This window comes from Poeciliopsis prolifica, unplaced genomic scaffold, assembly GCF_027474105.1.
Source record: "Poeciliopsis prolifica strain line A6 unplaced genomic scaffold, Auburn_PproV2 SCAFFOLD014, whole genome shotgun sequence".
Classification (NCBI taxonomy): domain Eukaryota; kingdom Metazoa; phylum Chordata; class Actinopteri; order Cyprinodontiformes; family Poeciliidae; genus Poeciliopsis; species Poeciliopsis prolifica.
In genome coordinates, this window is record NW_026562389.1 from 7,963,248 (window position 1) to 7,985,794 (window position 22,547).

At 36.4% G+C, this 22,547-nt stretch overlaps 1 protein-coding gene across 2 annotated transcripts in view; it reads right to left on the reverse strand.

The window, feature by feature from the left end:
* Positions 1–298: 298 nt before the first annotated feature.
* nos1 (nitric oxide synthase 1 (neuronal)) overlaps positions 299–22,547 on the reverse strand; it is a 55,142-nt gene continuing 32,893 nt past the window's right edge. The window contains exons 11-30 of one of the 2 annotated variants that reach the window (XM_055039560.1): positions 22,420–22,521; positions 20,044–20,238; positions 19,831–19,916; positions 19,203–19,347; positions 18,254–18,358; positions 18,127–18,185; positions 17,929–18,045; positions 16,960–17,013; positions 14,220–14,394; positions 13,718–13,856; positions 11,255–11,333; positions 10,903–11,096; positions 9,283–9,452; positions 7,823–8,033; positions 7,313–7,400; positions 6,635–6,756; positions 6,277–6,425; positions 5,822–6,016; positions 5,456–5,574; positions 299–3,532 (exon numbers count right to left, since the gene is read on the reverse strand). In XM_055039560.1, coding sequence (XP_054895535.1) covers positions 3,517–3,532; positions 5,456–5,574; positions 5,822–6,016; positions 6,277–6,425; positions 6,635–6,756; positions 7,313–7,400; positions 7,823–8,033; positions 9,283–9,452; positions 10,903–11,096; positions 11,255–11,333; positions 13,718–13,856; positions 14,220–14,394; positions 16,960–17,013; positions 17,929–18,045; positions 18,127–18,185; positions 18,254–18,358; positions 19,203–19,347; positions 19,831–19,916; positions 20,044–20,238; positions 22,420–22,521 — 2,520 coding nt within the window. In that variant the 3' untranslated portion in view covers positions 299–3,516. The remainder of the gene's footprint in view (positions 3,533–5,455; positions 5,575–5,821; positions 6,017–6,276; positions 6,426–6,634; positions 6,757–7,312; positions 7,401–7,822; positions 8,034–9,282; positions 9,453–10,902; positions 11,097–11,254; positions 11,334–13,717; positions 13,857–14,219; positions 14,395–16,959; positions 17,014–17,928; positions 18,046–18,126; positions 18,186–18,253; positions 18,359–19,202; positions 19,348–19,830; positions 19,917–20,043; positions 20,239–22,419; positions 22,522–22,547) is intronic. The other variant, XM_055039561.1, reaches the window with a different exon arrangement.

Consider the following 22,547-nt stretch of genomic DNA (forward strand, 5'->3'; position numbering starts at 1 on the left):
TATTTCCCTTACCTTTTTTTTAAATCATACCAATTTTCATGATTTCATTTACATATTCAAACTACATTCTTTTAAAATATTGATATGGTGTTCTCTATAATATTTTGTATTACTTTTCTGGTTGCAAGAGTTACGTCACAGACAACTCTTGTTCCAACTAAATGAGACCAAGCAAATTATTTATCTGGAATGGGAGGAGATATTCATCCAAAATGAGCAACAACTGGATAAATGGGAAACACCCAGCTAACAAAAGAGCTGACTCGGAAGACAGAAATAATCTGGGCAAATGGAGAGATCAGTTTAAATCCTTTAATCATGCCATCGTTAATTTGAGTAGAAGATACAGAAATTAATACACAGGACTAAGAAGATAAAGAAAAAGCATGTTAATGCAAAGTGAGTCATAAAAGAAGATTTAAAAAAAAAATTATTGGCGCTTGCACAATATTTTTTAAATTCAAATCAGACTAGAGCAGCAAATGACCAAAGCCAGTGTGGGATGATCTCTTTTCTCTGACCAGAAGCCTTAATTAGAACGGAGAACAATTGGACTGTCCTGCTGAGATCATCGCTAAAATCCACGTGGGCAGTTTCCTGCTACCAAAACACCATCTGCAACCTCAAATTTGCAGGCTCGTGCAAATGTCAAGTCCATGTTTGAGATTTGTGTTTTTGTTTTTTTTTTGTATTGTTTTTAAATGAACAGTGAAAGAAACAACAGGAGGAATGAACAAACATACCTGAGATCAAGCTCGATTACATCCACTCAAAGATGTGCACAGGAGATAATTTGGAGCACAAGTAGGCAGGCAAGTACACATGCTGACAACAAGACCGGGTTTAGTTTCCAGTGAGAGAGGGGTCTCACTTAAGCCACAGGAAAACATGCAAAAAGCCAAGTGAATGAGTGAATGAATGTACCAAATGTTGGCAAAGAGGTAATGTAAGGCAAGAGGCAGACAAGTAAAGATGCTGCAAATGCATTTTCTGCATTTTTCTTTAAAAGCTTCATTGGTGATGAATGTGCAAGTCGACAGCTGTCGGATATGATCAGGGCAGCATCATTTACTTTCCTTAATGTTTAGCTATGAGGCAGCTAATTCTTGAGAAAACAGCATTGAGGGAAAATGCTCTCCAGCTTGCTGATAATTGAGTAAATATAATGCTACAGCTGGGATGCAATTAGCTCAGCAAAAAGTTTAAAAACATAAATTGGCACTCTTAAAAAAAGTAGTGAATTCTTCCCAAAAGCACATTTAAAGCTCATTATGTTACATTTTGAATTTTTGGTCTGTACAAAAGCTAAAGTGTAAAAAAATTAAAAGCTGTTCACATGAGGTGAGTTTTCTGGTTTGGTAATGTGGAAACAGATTTTCTCGGTATGGAGAATCTATTCTACAGTACCTGTTCTATACTAAAACCAAACTGCCTTTTATTTAGTAACAATCTCAGTCACCATTACCAAAATGTTATCTGCATTTTATCAGATAATTAAATGTGCCAAACTTGTCTAAATTGTCTCGATTATACTAAAGTTCTGCAAAGTAAATAACTCCACCCCCCATTCCTGAAAGCTGATGTTTTTCTTTTGCTGCTTAAGCTTTGACATTGGTAAATGCTCCATACCTCTGCCTCTCTACAAATATTTGCAGCTGCTGTGGCGCTTCCCAACTTCTTTCAGCTAATTTTGCAAGCAAGTAAGGTAAAGCAACACAGTAAAGGAAACTAAAAGGGGTATGTTTCCAGGAGGCTGCAGTATCCCAGAAAAAGACAGCAAAATAGGTAACTGACCAAACTATTTCAAGGATGGGAAATATAGTTTTAGGATGGAGATGATGATCGTTGATGCCGTTTATGCTGGAAAGAAAAAAATAATCACAAGATTGTGATTGTGTGTAGCACTTTGGTCTTGCCATAAAAAGTGCTTCATAAATAAAGTTGGTATGGTATGATAAGATATACCATCTCATATCACAGCTACTTGCTTTACATTGTATATCTACTTTGGAGGTTTGTTTGCCTGATATTACTGCTTAGCCTTACAGCACATTGGATGAATTTTGAATGGATCTGAACAGTCCATGTTGCATGCCCAGCATTTTTGTGAATCAAGAAGATGTAAATATATGAGAAACTGCCAAAGACCATGCCCACAATATGTGAACATGTGATAATGCAAGTATATAAACATTTATGTAAGACGTTGTGTGGGGATGTGTGGGCTGTTTCACACTCACACATTCCAGCAATGGAGGAAAGGAGGCTACCAAGAGGAATATAGTTGGTGTTTTCAAGCACGTCAACAAACTTCCAGAGCTGCTGAAGTGCCTACAGTTTGCATGCATTGATTGAGATAATTTTATCGTAATTGTGGTATGCAGTGTGCAAATCAGTTCTGTGTAAAAAGGATCCGAGATGCTGAATCAACATACACTTAATCTTATATTACTTGGATCAATATCATAAAACAAAAAAATCTTGATTGTGACATCCTCTCCATAAAGCACTCTATTGAACCCTTCAACAAATGCCAACATTTTTAAGCCATGATCCTACGTGTTTTGCATTACTTTATTGATTTGTAATTCTAAAGGGTACTTTATAAAACAAATTGCCTTCACTGTAATTATAAGCTTGATACGTTGTACCCTAGTTCACACAACATTAAAAGACATTTAAATTTGTTCAAGGCTCTTAAGATTTAAACATATTTCTGTTTGAATTTAGAACTGAGCAGCTCTTGGATTTTATTGTTTGGAGAGCACCAGCTGAGACATAAAAAAGTTATGAATGTTATGACAGTATGAACATCCCACTAAAGAGCACTTGCCCTGAAGCTGATGCCTTTTGATGAACTCTCAGTGGCACATTAGTAGATGCGTTCACTGACGCTGTGACCAAATCACAATTTTCACAATTTTAATTTGTCAACACACCAAACTTGTTTATAAATTATTCTTGTTTTTGTCTCTCAACATGCCTGTACATGCTTCACTGTCTTAACCTTGTCTTCTTAAGCCTTTATTGATAATAAAACCCCAAAAATATAGCAGATTTACCAGTCCCTACACATTCCCAAATGTAAAGTTGACAAATTTAATACAGAACTTTTTTTAAATCAATGGTGCACATTTTCTTGCAAATATATAACCTCAATAAAAGCCTTTTAACTGCAACAATAACACAGAGTATATTATATTTCTTGATTATATTAATTTCTTTGTCATGCATTCACAATGAGGCAGTTCATTACACTAAATGCACACATTATGAATCATAATGATCAATTTGCAAATTTTTGGAAGTATCATCAACAAGCAAAAACAATATCAGAACAGAACATGTCCAACTTGCTACAGACAAAGTTGCAGAGCCCAACAGAACTGTTTAAGTGGTATATAAAAAAGAAACAAAACCCTTTTTTTACAGTACAAAAATTGGCACAGTATTCTTTAACCAGTGTTGCCGTGTCCTTCAGACTGGTTGTGTTCAGCAAAGCCTCCATTCATCGACCTATGAGCAGAAAACCCTGAGAGAGGAAAGAAAAATAAGGAGAAAGACAAACAGACACAGAGAAACAGAGACATGAAAACAAAGATGTTACAATCATTACTCATCCAACAAGCAGGGGCTTTGATGGCCAAATGTGAAATTCAAGTGACAATCCACACAGGAACCATCGTCTGTGATGCATTATGTTGGTGCTTAATGAGGCATAGTGGCTATGTAGGGCCCTTGTTTAGCTCTCATGGAAAGGGTATATGAAGTGTATAATCTTGAACATGCAAAAACAACATCAGAAACAAAAACAGAAATGGAACAGGGCCATCCGCTTTCACTTTAATCCCGTTAGTTTAAAGGCCTCTCTCCACACGTTTCTATGGCTACCCGCTCTGTTTTCATCCGGATGTCGGAGTGACAACACGCTGCTGTCAAACAACTCCAAGGATGCAGATCAGAGTTGACTTATGAGAATAGCAATGCTAATCTCATTGTTTGAGATCCATCTTAGTAGATTTATCTTCTGAAATCCAGACAAACCTACTGTGACGTCTGAACGTCAGCAATTAAAATATTATTTAAAAAACGGGAAAAAAAAATATACATCTTTTCCTTTTTTTTGTTAAAATTTGCTTAAGTTTTTCATCATTCATATGGTTCATAATCCTTAAATGCCAAACTTTCCTCTAGGGGTTTGAAGCATGTAGTAATGCAAGGGTGAGTGGGAAATGGGGGCGGGAGGAGACTTACATGTGAATGCCAGACAGTCTTATTCAATAAATTAGGATATACGTCCTGATCAGGTTTCTCAGATTAATAGTACCTTTTGAAAATAATTTGTTAGCAGGTATTAAACATACTACAAAATATAAACATGTTAAAACATACGTAATCTAATTGATCGACATAACGTCTTTCATTTGGTGACGGAACTGCTGACAAAGGAACCTTTCAGTCATATTCTATTTTATGGAATAAGCCTGCATTTGCTGAATGCTTCCTTACAATTTAGTAATATTTTTTGTGAAGAATCAACTCATAGTTGCATTTTATTGTCTGATTTAATCAAGTGCTAAAAACAACAACATGAGATTCTGCAGCAATCAAAATGTTATTAAATATTTCAAAAACAGAATAAGTAGCTTCTGTGTAAACCAAATGAATCCTTGTCAATAAAAACTTTCTAGTTTTCAATTATGTGATTGTGACTCAACAGCTGTCCCTCAACTGGTTGGCAAAACCTTTGTCCAGCTGAATTACACATAGCAGATGAGATATAACGTGTCTATATAATATAATATAATATAATATAATATAATATAATATAATATAATATAATATAATATAATATATGTCTACACCAGTCCTTCAGGAAATTATGTCTATGTAGAAATGCAACAATATCTCTCCTACCTGTTGCAACCTTGAGTTGCCAAGTGTGTTGGTGTATGAATGTTATTGAGAGTGACTTGGGAAATGTGGCTCAAGTGTAAAGTGCTTCAAGTGGTCAGTGTGACTAGAAGAGTGATGTATAAATTCAATTTACCATTTATTTAACAATTGTAAAAGCATGTCACTAATGGAGCACAACCGTCACTCGCTGCATATCAACTACTGACTTCCTACAGCGCAGATTTACTGAGTCAGTTTTATCATCTATATGAATATATATAGTATTCACTACATATGTCAAAAGTAATTGCAGTGAATACTACATATTATAATTTGTAAAATATTTAATTATTTAGTACTAAATGAAATGAACTAAATTATGAAATAACGGAACATAAAATCTGTGAGACAGTAATTGAGGCATCAGGTCTTTAGTCGTATATCTCCAGTTTAATTCGCAATTTATCAGAATAACCACTTTCAATATTTTTTTGGTGAAATCAGTCATTTACTCTTACAATTGAAAATAATGAAAAAGTAAAACTTCCAAGGCACTTACTCATCTGAGTCCTTTTTGTTCTCTTCAATGTAGGCAATGGACTCTGAGCGAAGTCGATTGGTGACTTCATAGGTGCGCAGAGTGACCCCAAAGATATCCTCATGATATCGGTTTTCATCCTGGCAAAAACAAGGTAGTGAAGGTAGGAGAGTGACACTAAAATTACAGTGAGAAATTCTGAAAAATAATACCCAATGGATAGCAAGTGACTTTATCAAAAAGTATAGATCTACAGAATTTTGACTTATTTGATACATTTTGACAGGAAAGAATCTACTAGACATCAATTAGAAGCAATTCAACATTTGTGCAATTCAGCATTTCCAGTAATAGACCATTACAATGAATAGAGCAGTAGCTTCTTACCCTAAGCTTGCTGATGTAGAATCCAGCATCTTCTATGCTCATTTGACCTTGCTGCTTGATGATTTGCTGGATGGTCTTCAGAACATCTCCTGCCATTGTTACATCCCCACACACATAGATGTGCCCTCCTTCCTTCCTCAGGCACTGGTACACAGTTTCAGACAGATGCTCACGCAGCACATCTTGTACATATTTCTGGAGTAGTTAGAGACAAAATGTAAGAACCAAAAGGGGGTGATGTGGAAGTTAATTGCGCTTCAACATGTGACAAAGATAAACAAAATGTTGAAAATGCTAAAAAATACAGTTCATATAATTCATATAAAAATAAATGACCTGCAGATTTAATTTGTATTCTTTATAGATATCAAGAATTGTTTAGCCAGTCAAAGTAATCAAAGTAAGAGTGAAGTAAACCTCTCAAGTTACTTTCAAATGACTATTGGTGGTTTTACCTTTGGTTTGCCAGGTTCTCTGGAGTACGCAGCATAGAGATCTTTGAACACTTCTCTGTTCTTGGCCTGGAGAGTCTCTTCCTTGTAAATGTGATCCATCTCAGACTGTCGACAACCGAACACCAGGATCATGGGGCAAGACTTAATCCCTTAGAGATGACAAAAAATGAAAAATGAAATTGCAATAGAATCAATGCAAACCGAGTCATTGCAAATGACTTGATTTAAACAGAACACTGAAAAGCAATTATCTGAAAATCCAATAAATTTACAATGACACTTTCACAAGCCTTTCACAGAACGTTGTGGTGAGATTCTTCTCAATTACTGATTGAACAAACAGGTAAAAATGGCCCACCATTTTGCTCAAGGTCGTATAGTCTTTGTTGCCAGAAGCTTCTGAAAGGGGCAATGCCTGTTCCTGGACCCACGAGGATACATGGTGCTTTGTTGTCTTTTGGAAGTTGGAATGATGGTGCGCTACAATGACACAAAGGATAAAAACATTTCATCACATAACCCCAGTGTGTTCATGTACAGAAAGCAGTGGAGTTGTACAAGAAGATCAAGGCCTTAATCGTGGCAGCAGTGTGATGTCGGTTGAAAGTCATATCTTTGGCCTAAGTGCTGCTCACACACTAAAACTACATATGCTTATTTGGTGCCAAGCTTACTCTTATTTTGAAAAGTAAGCAGACTGTGTAATCATCAGACAGGTTAGCTTCCTAAGCACTTGTCAGTCAGACTTTGCTTTGGGTATTCTTGCAAGCCTCATTTAGTAAAAATAAAAACTATTTTAAATTGTAAAAAAAACAACAATACATCTTCATGTGGAATTTAAATTTATTAAAATTATTAAACACTATAATGACTGGGAAAAGATTTTGTATAGGAGTGATAAAGTTACACCAGAATGGAGTGAAGGGAGTGTTGGCTGAAGGATGGTTTGTCAGAATTTTATTTTTTCTTTTAATTTAAAGAAGCATGAATTTTACACTAGGTTTTTGACAAGAATGCTTTTTATTTTAGTCATTACCTTCGGACAAAACACGGTACCATTTCTCCTTTCTCTATCCTGTTGAGCCACGATGAGCATACTCCGTGATGGATAGGTCCTTGCCCACCTGAAACAGATGATTACCAAGTAATCACTTTACCTTTTTCTCTCCAACCTGCCTCCCACTCATTTGAAGTGCACACACTAACAGGAGAAGAGTGGCCCTAGCACACCTACAAGGCTAAAGCCATTTCTTATCTTTTCTTACAGAAGGGGGGAAAAAATCACTGTAATACAGCAAGTGGTCATCCAATCATAGTAATGTGCTAAAATAGTGCAAATACTAGTAAACATTGGTTGATCTGTAGCCATTTCCTGCATTACCCATGTAAGATGCTGTCAGCAAATGTAGGTCTGTAAGAATGATGTGCAGGGCCAGATTATGCAATTGACATTCTGGGACCCTCACCCACTTGGAAATAAAAAAATCCTAAACTATGTAAAAGCTTTCACCATATACACAACTTTCAAGTACTGGTGGATTCTCACCTCTGGTACGATAAGAGACCACAGCCACTGTGAGGTGAATCTCTCCTGAATACAGATCAGGAGAAGAGCTGATGGAGTAATAGCGAGGCTGCAGCAGGGGAAGCTGAGTGAGCAGCAGAGTCGATGGCATCTGGATGGAGGGGAACTCATCCAGCACCTCCACTAGTGTAGGGTTGTTGTACCACTTCCACTCCTCATACTCCTGCAAACCCTGGGTTTTCAAGAACGTAACAGTGTGATAAACAGACTGCATCAAAATAACAATTTTTATGCGTTGATTTATCTTGCTGTCTTTTGCATATATGTAATGCATTTGCAGTGAAAGGCTGAGAAAAAAAGAGAAGAATTTCTTCTTTTTTTAGTCACTTAAACATTTCTGCATCAAAAGTATGAAACAGCAACAAGCAGAGCTTGTCACCATTCAGACCTCAACTGTTTTGTGTTACTGGTATTTTAGTGGTGATGAATTTGGGGCATTGCCTCCAGGCTAAGAAAGCAATAAATTGAACATTGTTTTGTTTTCAAGCCACTAATGAGAGACCTGGTTCATCAGGACGTCTGTGGAATCCACAATTCTGAGTCTAAATCAGTTTTTGAACAGCAAGTGAATTTTGCAAAGAACCTTGAGGACTGACCTTTTTCACCTTGAAAACAGATGAAGTTAGGGGGCTCTAAACATTACAAAAGTGACTTTTGCAAACCAAAAAGTGTTTAAACTTTCTGCCACACTTGTGAAACAAGTTTATCGTCTTATTCTGACATCCTAAGTGATGATAGATAGGTAACCTTTGGCAACACAGCTAAGAGATCTGAGATCGGAACTAAAAATCAAAAATGATCTGCAATGCTGACTGTACTGTGCCATTTTATTTTACAAATTTAGAAGTCCTCCATCTTTCTCTCTCACATTAGTGACAGTGATTCTATGCATGAGTCATTTCTTGGCCTCCTCCAGCCTTTTTCACACATCAACAAAAATTGAGGGTGACTTGTGGGAGGCACCACAATGGGGGGAGGACTCCTGGGTTAGAGCGATCAACAGCTCTGATTTGGCTCCAGTTAGCTCCTACTGTACCCATTTTCAATCGTGCAAAGTGCATCAAATATCCTTTAAGACACTGAAAACCATCTCCCATACTTTAGCAAACATAATAAAGGTGATGTTTACTGTTAAATCTTAGGCACATGGTGAATGAAAGACGTTAGATTTGAAAATCATTCATCCATTGTCTATCCCCACTTATCCTTGCAGGGTCAAGGGAGAGGGGCTCATGCAAATGGAAGATTAAATGAAAATGTCAAAGCCACATTTTTGCAAGTATTAAGCTAAAAATTGAAAAAAATATAAAAAGGTTTTAAATGAACCCTTTACATTTGTGGCCACAAATCTGTGAAAATTATTAATATCTCAATAATTGTTGATTGTAAGAGGAAAGCCATGAAATGCCATTTAAATGTACCTTACTGAGGATTTCTAATTTTCTTTTCTGCTTGTCATTGGTTGCCAGAGCTGCAAACTGCTGCAGCAGCACAGGGGTCGGTGGAGTGGTGATGTCCAGAAAGTACTGAAAAGCTTGGTTGATAGTGCAGGGAGGAATACGTGTCTCATTGGTCCAATTACTTATAACACCTGCACATAAACACAAACAGTAAAAAAATTGTCATTTCAGATTAGTTATACCAATGCATGAATGTAAACATTGGTTGTAGTTATTCTCCTAAAACAACCCACTATTTTAGCTTGTTTTTGAGCAACAGCAACTTGCAAAATGTAGTTGCGTGCATCCAAAAGGGAATATAAAAGTTTGCGTAGCATTCTATTTTTATATTAAAACTGCAGCCATTGTGTTACATGAGACCAAATACCATGGAAGATCAAATTTGATCTACGTACACAACTCAAATGTTAACGGTTGCATTAAGTCAACAAGGCTTCAAAATTACAAAGATATTGTTTTTATTTTCTAATCAAGGAGTAGGTTTTATCTTGTTATAAGATAATATCTCGATGTTATTTTGAAATCTGCTGTATAACTACTTCACATAAAATGGGCCATTAAAATGAATCCTGGTGGAAAATATTTATATGCCGAGTTTATTTGCACATGCTGAGCCAGTCGATGTTAAAAACCAATTATTCTGTCGTGTTTCTCTACATTTGCCAAGTTTAAATCCCCTCCATGCTACAAGAAGTTAAAGGTTTCAGCTTATGGTTTGAATCCATGCACATAGTTGGTTGATAGAAAGTGCATAGTTGAGGTTAGAGGGGTAACCTCATGTAGGCACAATATCGTATTTTAAAACTGGCCTGATTATGCATCTAATCATTTGACACAAATGCACTGTGTTAAACACAAAATGTATAAAGATCTATCCGTTTTAGGTTTGTAAAGTTTTATAAATACAGAATGTTTTAGTCATATTATGTAGTGCTAGAAAATCTAATAAACCTCAATAGTGTCTAAAAAGTGGAAACTTTTGATAACAAAACTTGGTGTTAATAAATTTTAATAATTTATAATAATAATAATAATAATAATAATAATAATGTCAATAGAGTCTTATATAGGTTGGTGTATATTTATATTAATTTACTAATTTTAGTCAACAACTGTAATTTCTGTAGCGATGGCATTAATTTTTATTTTATATTAATTCTGTAAACATTGAAACATATATAAAACTATTTGGTTTGTAAATACTAAACTGCTGTGTAGGAATAAATGAGTAACAAAATCCCTTTACAGTCATTGTATGGTTGCTGTTGCACACTGGTAAATATCATCTCACCAGAGAGGAAACAAAACCCTCAAAAATGGCTCAATTTGTCAGGCAGTGTTTTAAATCTAATCTGTCGCTTAGTTGCATCACCCAGTGTTACCACAAGTGCCAAAACTGAAAGATTTCAGAGTATAGATTCCTTCTGCAAGTGTAACTTTATAGTCTATTCAGGCAAGAAAAACTGTATCTTATTAACATTTCCATTTTCACCTCGTTCCCACATTTTGAACTGCAAGCCTCCTGGTTACACGCCCCCTGCATTCACACAGTGGCGTGACGTTGCTAATAACATCACCCACCTAATGCCGTGTTCCTCTCCTCCAGGAACTCCACTTTGACGATTTGATTGACAGGCGGAGCATCCTCCAGTTTATCTATGAGTGCTGTTACCAGGTCCTCGTGGTTGCCAGGGAAGATGCCCAGATGGTCACCAGGCTTGTAGCGCAGGCTGTCGTGGTTGTTTGTGTCGAGCCTCACTAATATGGTGGAGCGACTAGAAGGAAAAAAAAAAAAAGAGTAGAGGTTTACAGGAAAGAAAGAGACAAATATTGCACCCTTTTTCATCTGTTTCATTCACTCTCCAGAATGAATAAGTTGTGCACAAAGAATACACTGAATGGATTTCATATTATAGCTAAAGCAAGAACTTACTTTGATTTTGAACTTTGTAGGTTTTGAGCTTCAATCATCATTGCTCCATATACTTTCTTCTTTTGGACGCTGTATAATGCTGTAAGGCAGAAATTACATTTTATTACAGGTATTACAAACTATTCATGAAAGCATGAAATCGGAAAACCAGGTAAGATTCTAAAAAATATTCATATGTTAATTATCTTAACCACAATGACAGAATTTCTTTAGATTACGTGATTTTTATTTTTTTGTAGCACAGCATCCTTATTTGATTAAGCTTTCTGTCATTCATCCACTTAGTTTTGACTTTCTCCATAAGTTAGAACATCATCAAAAGGTTTTTAGGAATTCCATTTGAAAAGTATTTTATACATTTATTACACAGATATTTAAATTGTTTCTAGCACAGTTTCACTGAATCCTAAGGTGTGTGGAAGAGGTCCAGAAAGGAGGAATCTCCAGTGACTCCTTAAGGTCTAGGAGGCACTTTTATTAAAATACCAACTTTCTTCAGAGTCACAGACTGAAACTTGTCTGTCTTCTAATAAAGCTGCTTCATTAAACTTCAGGGTTTGCTGGAGTTTTGACCTTTACACAAAGATAGAGAATATTTTATTTTATTTTTTCAGTTATTATTACTTATTGGTGTGGGGGGCAAGAGCCAATCTGAGTTGGTGGAAATAAAAAAAAGAAAAACAATTATCTCTAGTAAAGAGGGGAGAAGTGATTTTAAAATATTCTATTAACTATGTTTATTGTATATATTTGTAAACAACTTCTAGATAGAATGAGCTTATCCACAGATGAACAATGCAGTAGAACTAATTAGTGCGTGGGTGCATCGCAAACACCATTACACTAATTGTAACCTTTACAGAGGATAATATTAACAATAACAAACAAAGATATTTTATTCAATTTTTTTAATAATCACCATGTTTTTTTTATCCATGGTTATTTTTCATTGCAAACTATCACATTTAATGCCTCTTATTTTCTATGTAAACTGTATGATCTGCCTCTTGGCATTTGCTTTTCCCAATTGCAGACAGATGTGTAAATAGTATAGCACAACTCTAAGAGATTAAATTACCACATTTCACAATTAAATGTTATTTTTAATGTTAAGAATCATCTCATTTTACAGTAGTTCTTCAGATTTTCAATACATAACAGAGTAAATATTTTAATTGTCCTCTACTGTAAGTGTGCTAGTAGTAATTTTCTAGTTTCAACCCTTTTGTTTCCTAATTCTCCCAGGTTTTGTATTTCTGAGCCATTAGTTTGCACAACTGCAGGAAAGCTGTTTGTTGCTTCCTCATCAATACTTCAAGGCAACTCCACTGTTGTGTGGGTGGTTAGTTGATAGAAAATATGGTTTCACACTTTAAAATTACAGTTATATTATTGTTTTTATAGCTTGGCAACTATTGACCAAAAAGTCGTCATGTAAATGATCAATATTTACCTGTGATAAACAATTACCATAAGAGACACAAAAATGCAACTGTATATCAGTTTTAACTTTACAGGGGTATGTTTAAGCCAACATAAGTGCAGCATGCTGAACTGTTGCATCTTTTCAGAGCAAAAACATTTTCAAGTCAGAAAAGAAAATTAAAGAAAAATGAGGTATACTATTGATAATAATGGCTTCAAACTGAAAAAAACCATAGTTTATTCAGAAAGTGATAACATAAAAAACATCTTCAGTGGTCAACCAGGAAACATTAGCATGCTTTATGCTTTCCTCTGCTGACAACCAAGAAAATATTTTATTATTTAGACATGATAAAATATTTGTTTGTAATTCATTTATTATGAGCTTCTTGCATTGATTTTATTTACTGAAATAACCTTTCAATTATATATTAATTCGTTTAGATGCATTTGTAAATGCACTCTGATTTAACAATCAGAACTTCGCTGCTTTTCTGGGTCCTCTTACTTGATATTAAACTTGCCTCTGTTTGTGCATCTCGGTTCAATATTTCTCTACAACTGACTGCAGCCTCAACTCTCTTAGTCCAAGTAGAATATTTGTGTGGGTGGCAACTTGACAGAAAACGGTTATTGGCTTCTAAATTGCAGTTATCCATACTATTTTTGCTTATACTGCTTTGGGACTAAATCACTGGTAAACATTAATTTACATAAATAAACAGAATTCCTTATATATTAGAATCCTTTTACACCCTTATCTGCAATGAAAACATCATTTATAAAGCTGAGCTTCTCACATGAACAGACCAAATGTGTTATTTTTGACTCAAGCCTTTAGAAAGGTAAAATCGCTTGAAATTGCATTAAAATCTCTTTCCACAGTCAAGCCTCGGATCACATCTCCAGGTGATGTAATAGCTGAGTCACTGATAAATCACAGTTATTTTGTGTAAAGCTACTTATCAGCACTTATTGTCCGCTTAAAATCAAGTCACCCCTTAGCAGTTCGTAGCTATGCTCCCACACGATTACTACCTTCAGTCAGCGCAGGGGCCTCGGCCGTGTACGTCAGGCGGAACTTGCTCTTCTTCCAGCTGCGATCGTTGCTGATCAAGGAGTCATTGGCCTTCTCAATGTTTACATCATCACCAACACAGAACACATCACAGGCAGCCTGTAAAGCAATGTCAACCACAGGAAAGAACATCGCTGTTAGAAAAAACAAACAAAAATAACTTCAAATCTACTGCATAATAAATCTACTTGAAATTTACTTGAACACTTTAGAAATCAGACAGCAATAATTCCTTTTACTGTCTCAAGGTTTTATCAAACAACATAAAAGTGTCACTTTATAAGGTAAAGTTGTTTGAAAGCGTTCGATGGCTTTTTGGTGTTGTTTGTGATGCTCTGTGGCCGCAGGCTTTTAAAATTTGCCTTGGAAGGTAACCAACATTTATTTATTTTTTTTTAATGTCACGATGCACTTTATCCAACCACAACACAAGCACTTGAGCTCTTCACCTAAGGAACAAACCTTAAAAACTTTCTTGGCCCATGTTCTGAACGATTCCTCCTGGCCACACAGCTCATCTCCTTCTCCCATGCGTAGGATGCGCTCACCCCCCAGCTCTTCAAAAAGCGTGTCCACAGCGTGGGCAAAGGCGCAGAAGTGTGGGTAGGCCCGGGAGCCAAGGCCAAACACTGAGAACCTATACAACAATGAATGCATCAAAAGTACAAACAGAAAGATATGACTTAAAAGCAAAACACAAAGACGGAGGACCAACAACTGTCACTACAGAACCTTTATTGTTGTTGGTAAACATGTTGATCCAACATGTTTTAGCTTACAAGGCTGGTATGTCACTTTTAGAAACCTTAATACCAATCAAACTATTTCATACACTATTATGCAATGCTGAGTTTAAAGCATTGCATAATGCTTTTAACTTGAGACAAAACAAAAGTTTTTTTTTTTTTTTTTTTCATGATTCCATCACTTACGGCAAGCCGTCCAGGTCCTGAAATAGTAAAATAAAAAACAAAAAAATAAAAACAGACTTTCACATTACCACTACCATCTCAATACTATTTTCCTTTACTGCAATGCTGTGTTAGTTTTATCCCATAATATTAGTGTATTATGACAGTATGGTCAAATTTTATCATTTATGATCAGCATCAGCTTTGGGCTTAGAACACTCATGGATGTCATTGTTAGCCCATTTTTATGCTGTCCTTTAATCATTTGTGACTTCCTAGATGAGTGAATTTGCCGTGATTTTGGTATTATTTCACTATTGTTCCATGTTTTCTTGATTTGTGAATAATGACACTCATTTTTGTTCACTGGAGTCCAAAACACATAGAAATGGCAATGTGAGTCTTTCAAGAAAAAAGGGTGCCAACAAAAACAATGTCTCATTCTTGAATTTATTTAGATCTTGGTTGCTCTTTGATAATTAGAACGATGATTTTGACTGATGATCTGAAACAAACTCTGTAAGATGGCAAATACTTTCTTATAATGTATATTTCTGTAATGCAACACTGGGATGTTTATCATCCCCATTGAGTAGTTAATCTCTTTATATAGCCTCTAAGGTGAGAAAGTTTTGAGCTTCGTTCTGAGATTAATAATCTTTAATCAAAATCTGCTGACATGAGCATTAAATAATGCAGTGTCCCAGGGTGCAAAATATGCTTAAAACCCTTACATCAAACATCACAGTCTGGAACAGATGATTGAACAATTATTCACAGTATCTTCATTTTGAGAAGTTTTTCTTTTAGTGTGACACTTAATAGTAACAAATCCACAGCAGATTTCATATAGCATGTAGAAACATTGCTATATGAACCTAAAGGCAACATGCTGGTATGACTAAAGAGCAACATTTCAAGGAATATTCTTCTTAGCATCAATTAGAAGGATACGTGATTTAAGACGATGCTGCAAGGATTGTTTGAGGTTAAACTAGTAGAGGTGGAGGCAATTTCAGTTTCAAAATACAGTGTGAGCTTGATGACAAAGGGCGCACAGCTGGCAAACTTTTGAACCTGCAGGCAGGGATCAGTGAAGTAGAAAAGTATTAATGAATGAAAGCGGTGACATGTAAAATACAAGTTACATCATGTAACAATTCAGTTCAGCTGGAAATTTTCCTCTTCAGACAAGGAAAAACTCAAGTTAATGGACTAGAAATCAGATTTCTGTCCTGAATCCCATTTATCTGTCTCAATCCTTTATATTTTCCTCATTTCTGTTTGGTGTCATGAAACCCAATACTGCTCAGACAAGTACATGGCTATGAAAATGTAGCCCCAAAACTCCTTCCAGTTTCACGCAGTTTATCATTTTGGCCACACTTAATGTTTCACATCACAGTAATTTACAACCGCTGTCAAATTATTTTATCAAACAAGCTAAAATGTCTCAAAAAACATCACATGCCCCAACCTAAAAAAAGAGCAGATGACAAAGTAATTGCTGTCTATCAGTCTGGGAAGTGTTACAGAACCATTTCTGAGGTTTTGAGACTCAAAGAACCACGGAGAGTGTGATTGAACACAAACAAAGAAGGCCGGTTTTGAAGATAGTTATAATAAAACGACCATTTCTCTCCTCTCCCTTTGTGTACGGAGCGTGTGCAGTCATCAGTGACTGATGATTGAGTTCATTATTATGATGACATCATAAGTTATCATTGACGTTTTTATTCTCCCAGGTCAAAAATATAAATTTACCTGTTATTGTTTTTAATAACTGTGATTTTCCTTTTAAATGCCAAGAGAATCATAGTTTTTATTAACTTAAGTGTGTTCTTAGTCTAATTAGTCACCAAACACCATCATGTTGTGCTTCTTTATTGAGCAGAACAGTTGTTAGAGCAGGGCACCCATGCCATTCTGACAAATTACACACCAATGTAAAAGATCATAAGAGCTTTGTTTTATTAATTTTTCTATTTTGTTTGAAGCCACCAATCCAGTAAAGCTCAGACGAGGAATGAATGGGACAAGACAGCAGAACCGCCAGAGACCTCACCACCTTCAGCACTGGAGAAGGAAACACACCACCTGAGCACCACCACTCACAGAGCCTTCACCTGTGGTTATTACCAAGTCTAAGAAGACCCCATACAAGCCACCAATGCCAACATGTGAGTGTGTTCTAAGCCTCCTTGAAGACATTAAGGAGACTCAGAAGGGTCACAGTCGAATGCTATAGTTGCTCCGGAAACAATGTGAAAGCCCAGTCGCTGAGGTTTTACCTGAAGTTCTTTTTTCCCCCTCTGTTGGTTGTCTGGGTCTGATTTGGGTCACATCTGTATGGTGTCATGCTCAGATGTTAAAAGTTGCTTCAGTTTCAAACAGAAATAAATAGTTATATAAATATATATATATACATAAACTGTCCTGGAACTCTTTATTCATAGCAGCAACTTTATTTTGGTGTGCAGCTATGACTAATAAAATTATATGAGATCAACATGTGACCTCATATTCATCATATTCATCCCATGTTATAAAAAGAGAATTACATGAAGAATTTGGACATTTTCATGGTAAAGAAATGTGGTTCCTATTACTTTATAAATGTATATATTTTCAACTATTTTATGATGCATGTCTTTCAAATGTGTAAACCTTGAGAAAACCAGTCAGAGTGACTGTGGCTATGTGGGCAGAGTAGTTGTCTTGTGGTCGGAAGGTTGTAAGTTTGATTCCAACTTACCAATCTGCGTATTAGTGCATAAATATGTGTGCATTTGTCAGTGGTGAATGTGATTCTCGTGTAAAGCCCTTTGAGTGGAGCACAACATACTGATATGCCTGGGATATCACATGTATGTCACAGGCGAATGCTGTGACATACAGGTATAGCTACATAGGTATCACATACATGTATATCACATCTATGTATATCACATGCACATAATTTATATGGAATACACATGTATGTGTATCCAACATACATGTTTCCTGTTTTTTCACATGAAAACATGGGGATCACAGTTTTTTCTTTTACCATGAAATGTTCCAAAATCGCATGTATACATGTGCTTTTACATGTGATTCACATCATTTACATGTCATTCACACATGAATGTTTGTGTGAACCACATAATGTGGTTTCAATATGGTACATGGGTTTCACATGTGACTTTCTTGTGAATTTGATGGGATTTTTTGAGAAAGCTTTTAGTTATAATGACAAAATTGATTCTTAACAAATTTACCTGACATTAGCAAGAGGTCCTGTGCTCTCAAAATTGATCTTGGCCTCTGGTTCATCACTGGAGGACTTTCTAGTGTCTGAGTAAGAAGACACGCTGTTGAATCGGACCTTGTAGCTCCTGTTGATACGGAAAAACAGAGGGGTGAGAAGGAATATTTCTTAAAAAAAATGAGGGTCAAGAGGGCACAGTTGTACTCACTTTCTGTCCTCTGTGTTGGAAGTTGGGTGGCGCATTTCCATTAAGGCAGCTCCGAATTTCTGCACCAGCAAGTGAAAGATTGTTATTGTGCTATGATAATTTGAAAATACGTTTTGAGGAACTTTACCTCTCCGTTTTCAGGTGGATCTCCATTGCCAAATGTGCTGGTTACAGCTAAAACCAGCGTCTCATGCTCCAAGTCCACCACATCGTATTCATCCATGGACATGACCTGCAGATGAAAGATCTCTCCTTAGAACATATTGGTAGATCTCAGCTACCAATATGTTCTAGTTTTCATCTCACTCCTCTCTGCACACTCCACTCAACAGATGCCTTGAGCCTGTAAATTAGGGCCGAACACACAGCCGCTGGCAAAGGAGTAGGTTGTAATGACCACTCTGTCTTCACCTCTAACGAGATGATAATATGCTGCTGCCACGCACATTCAGTAGCCATGATGCACACAACTCAGTAGGGTGCGTGTCTGCCATGGGCCACGCACCGATTTCATACACACACATGCAAAGCTGCACAAGCAAAAGGCGTGAAGAGGAAACAGGCTTTAGCCCTTCAACAACAAAAGTTTGCCCCAGGCGTTCACATCTGCCCTCCATTTGTGCACACCCACTCTCTGTGACGCACAATTGCATGCATGACTGTCTTCTTGTGTAATTGATCACACTGCGAAAACAGGAGAATCAAGATGCACCCTAGAGGAAATGCACCAAGTACATGATAGAGAGCAGCATCTTTTCCTCCTTAACAGATTTGCACAGCCAAAGGTGTTTCAGGATGTTGTCTTAAACTACTATCTGTTCAATGCCTCAGTGAGTAAAATTGGTCCAGAACTCTGACACTTCACTGCATGATAAAAAGATGACATCGGAAAATAAAAACTTTTCAGTTTTTCTCTGCAAGTCTCAGTTTGTATTTAATTGGCTTCATCAGACAGGGGACAGAGAGAAGAGAGGAATTGTTTGAATTTGTACTTTTCCAATTAGATTTTGCTGAAATCGATCAAAACATCTTGCTCAACCTTTGGAAACACTGATGCAAGGTAGGCGCAAGAGTACCTTGGCATCAAAGGCATGCTTGAAGATTTCACAGAGAGTTTTGGCGTAGTCTTGTGATTTTCCTGTTTCAGTAGCAAACAGTATGGTGGCTTTAACCCTCTTGGCCATGGCTTGCCCCATTAGCTTTGCAGAAAATTTCACAGCCCTGTGGAGGGGATAAAAGAGAGACGACGCGAATGAGATGCAGAGAAAATAAAAAGAGCAAGCATCTGAACCATCCAGGTAAGCTAATTCGGGGCACAGTGTGGAGTCATTGTGTCTCCTGCCATGATCACAAAGCAATTGTTATTGAGCTGCTGTTGCAGGTAGCTACGGATGGGTGGTAATACTGATTACCTAGCTTGTACTTTCCTTGAGGCAATTATATTAATAGCAGATCATACATGCACAGACAAGAAAACTGACAGAACTCTGATTACTCCCAGAGGGGTTGATTGGATGAATTTCACTGCTGAGCACATTAGCCTCCCTTTCATGGGTCTTGCTTTTATCAGTAGAGTGATTACTTGTGTAAATTAGCATTACACACAATCTATTGTCTTTGACATTTGGGGCTGTAATGTATACTTGGCCCTTTGAGTGAGCCAATAAAGAAAATCACTAATTTAATATTAGCAAGCATATTTACTTGGCAAGCTTCTTAAATCCGATGGCTCTTTTCTTTGTGGGTGTCCCATTGACTCCTTTCCACACATGGGTGTTCCAAGGATCAGGCTTTTGCACACAGAAAAAAAAAATAAATAAATAAAAAATGAGACATTTTTTAACAAAAAAAAATGTTTCACATCTAAGGCAGCCACTCTTGGTCTGCAGGGGTTCTTTTTAATTGCATCCCTCTCACCTGGTACTCAAAGGAAGGTGTGAGACGGTAGTTGAGCATTTCTTGGTGAAAGACTGGAGTAATGCTTCCTGACATTGGAGGCACAATCCACACCCAGTCTCCAGGGCAGCCTCCTCTCACCCGATATTCATTCTCCATGTGCTTCATGAAGGACTCTGTGGCTGAATGATGGTCCACTATGGTCACTTTACAAGTCTGAAGTATAAAGCAAGAATATGGGAGGAAAGGTAATATTTTATAAGTAAGGAATGGAAAATGAAGAAACGTACGGAACAAAGGGACCTGGAAATAAACTTCCCAATCCTTAAAAAAAGAACTATGCAATAAGTGTGTCATTACATGGATTCAGGTTTACCAAGAATGACTCAAATAAAGTTGCGCAACGCATCTAGTACCCAAAATTAATGAATGCGAGTCCCTTTTCCATATGTTGTCAAGCACTGCTCAATTCAGTGGTTTTGAAATAATACTGTGGATACTACACATATCACTGACTGGTAAAAAAATAAAGCCAATTTAACAGATTGCAAGTCGGACACAGTTATTGGCAAAATATAATATATTCTGCAAAATGAGTATGTTTATTCCCTAAATGTAACAGTTTTTAGGTAGTCTGTATTTGGATTTTTGACATGTAGACATAAGGAAATATATATTCTTCATAATGCAACTTTACAAACCAATATTACAATAAAATTTCCAACAAAACAGATACATTTTTTGTTAAATAAAACCACTCAGATCACTGCATAACTTGCCAACGCGGGAGAAACCACTGTGGGAGGCACATGTCATCCCATTATAATGTATAGTACACAAAACATTTGAAAAAGCATAATAGAAAAAAAAAAGTGGCCCAACAGAGCAAATTCAAATTAGCTGGTCTGAGAAAACGCACAGCTCTAAACATGGGTAATAGGGATCTTGAGTCATTAGCTTTTATTCTTCCCAAAATGCCCTTATCATGTTTAGCCAAGAGGAACAAGTTGTGGAAGGCTGTTAGAACTGGAAATTAGGTTAATCCTCCAGTGATAAAGAATACTGACATGCAAAAAAAACAAAAAAACAATTCTAATTGCCAGTTTGCTTCAGAAACTGAACATTTCTTTGCAAAAGAAATCATACCTCTTGTATTTTGGACTTTTTCACCCACACACAGTTCAAGTATTAAGTAGAACAACACAAAATGTTCATATTAAATAAAGCAGCAAAATAACACATGATTTTTATTTTACTAGAACTTACATAAGTATGACTGTTTTATATGCTGGGCCCACTACAATTTTGTTCCACCTTTTGTTGCCATTTAAATCAAATCTTGAGAGAAAATTTCTAACATAGTTCTGTTCTAAAGGCTGAAGTTTATTTTTGATATTCTTTGTAAAATAGCTTAATTTATAAAAAGAAATGTCTTAGTCTTGTCACAACTTCAGAATGAATCTAAATTTTCACAGAGCCATTCAAGCTGTGCTCCAATGTTTTTCAGGGCAGCATGTTTACTTTAACACTAATCTTGCATTCAGCTCTATGATCAATTATGAACTGTTCAATATTTGCAGCTGATTAAAAACATGCCCTGAGCATCATGCTGCTACCACCATGCTTCATCCTGGACAATGAGTATATTGGGTAATTTTTGAGGAAATTATTTTGCTCCAAACAGTTTTGTACTTTGACCACAAAGGTTTAACATGACCAAAGTATTATTGCTTTATCCACAATGTTTATTTTAGCAAACTGAAAATGGGACATTGTAAGACTTTTCTTTACAAACAGCTTTCCTCTCGTCACTCTTCCATTCTGTGGAACACAAATAGCTATGTTAAATTGTTTTATCGAAAGACTGGATTCTGTGGAGGTTCTCCAATTTCACTTGAATTTTCAGGAAGTTAATTGAATTATGAGAGATAAAAATGCTCTGAATTATGGGCCTTTTAACATTAGATCTGCCCATAGTCTGGAACACTTTAAACCACTTCTTAAAACTCCTTTTATTCTTTAGCTTTTCCATAAGGCCTACATTGTAATTTACTTGCCCCATCTGTTCTAATTTGTGTTTTATTCTTATGTGTTTTATCTGTGTTATCTGAATATTGGTGCAGTTAATATCTGTTCTTAAAGTACCCCATATTATCGCTTTGCACTACAGCCATGAAAATGTCAACATTTTATTAAGCTTTGTTTACGATGTGTAGTTCTACATTGAGCATATAACTCAGAAGGGCGCTTGTGGAGATGAGATTACTTTAGTAAACAAGGAACTTGCTGTGAATCCAATATGACAAAAGGCTCTCTTTTCCCAAGAGGAAAATGCACACACCTTTAAATCCCTTGAAATCTATATTCAGAACAACTTTAAGCAAAGGATGCAATCACCTGAAAGCTGTGGAGAACAGCAATATTAATCTCCACAAGTGCCTGGTCTTTCCAAAGGGAAGATGTCTTCCTGGTGTCTAAGCCCATCTTGTTGGCAACATCCTACAAAACATAAGACAAATTATATG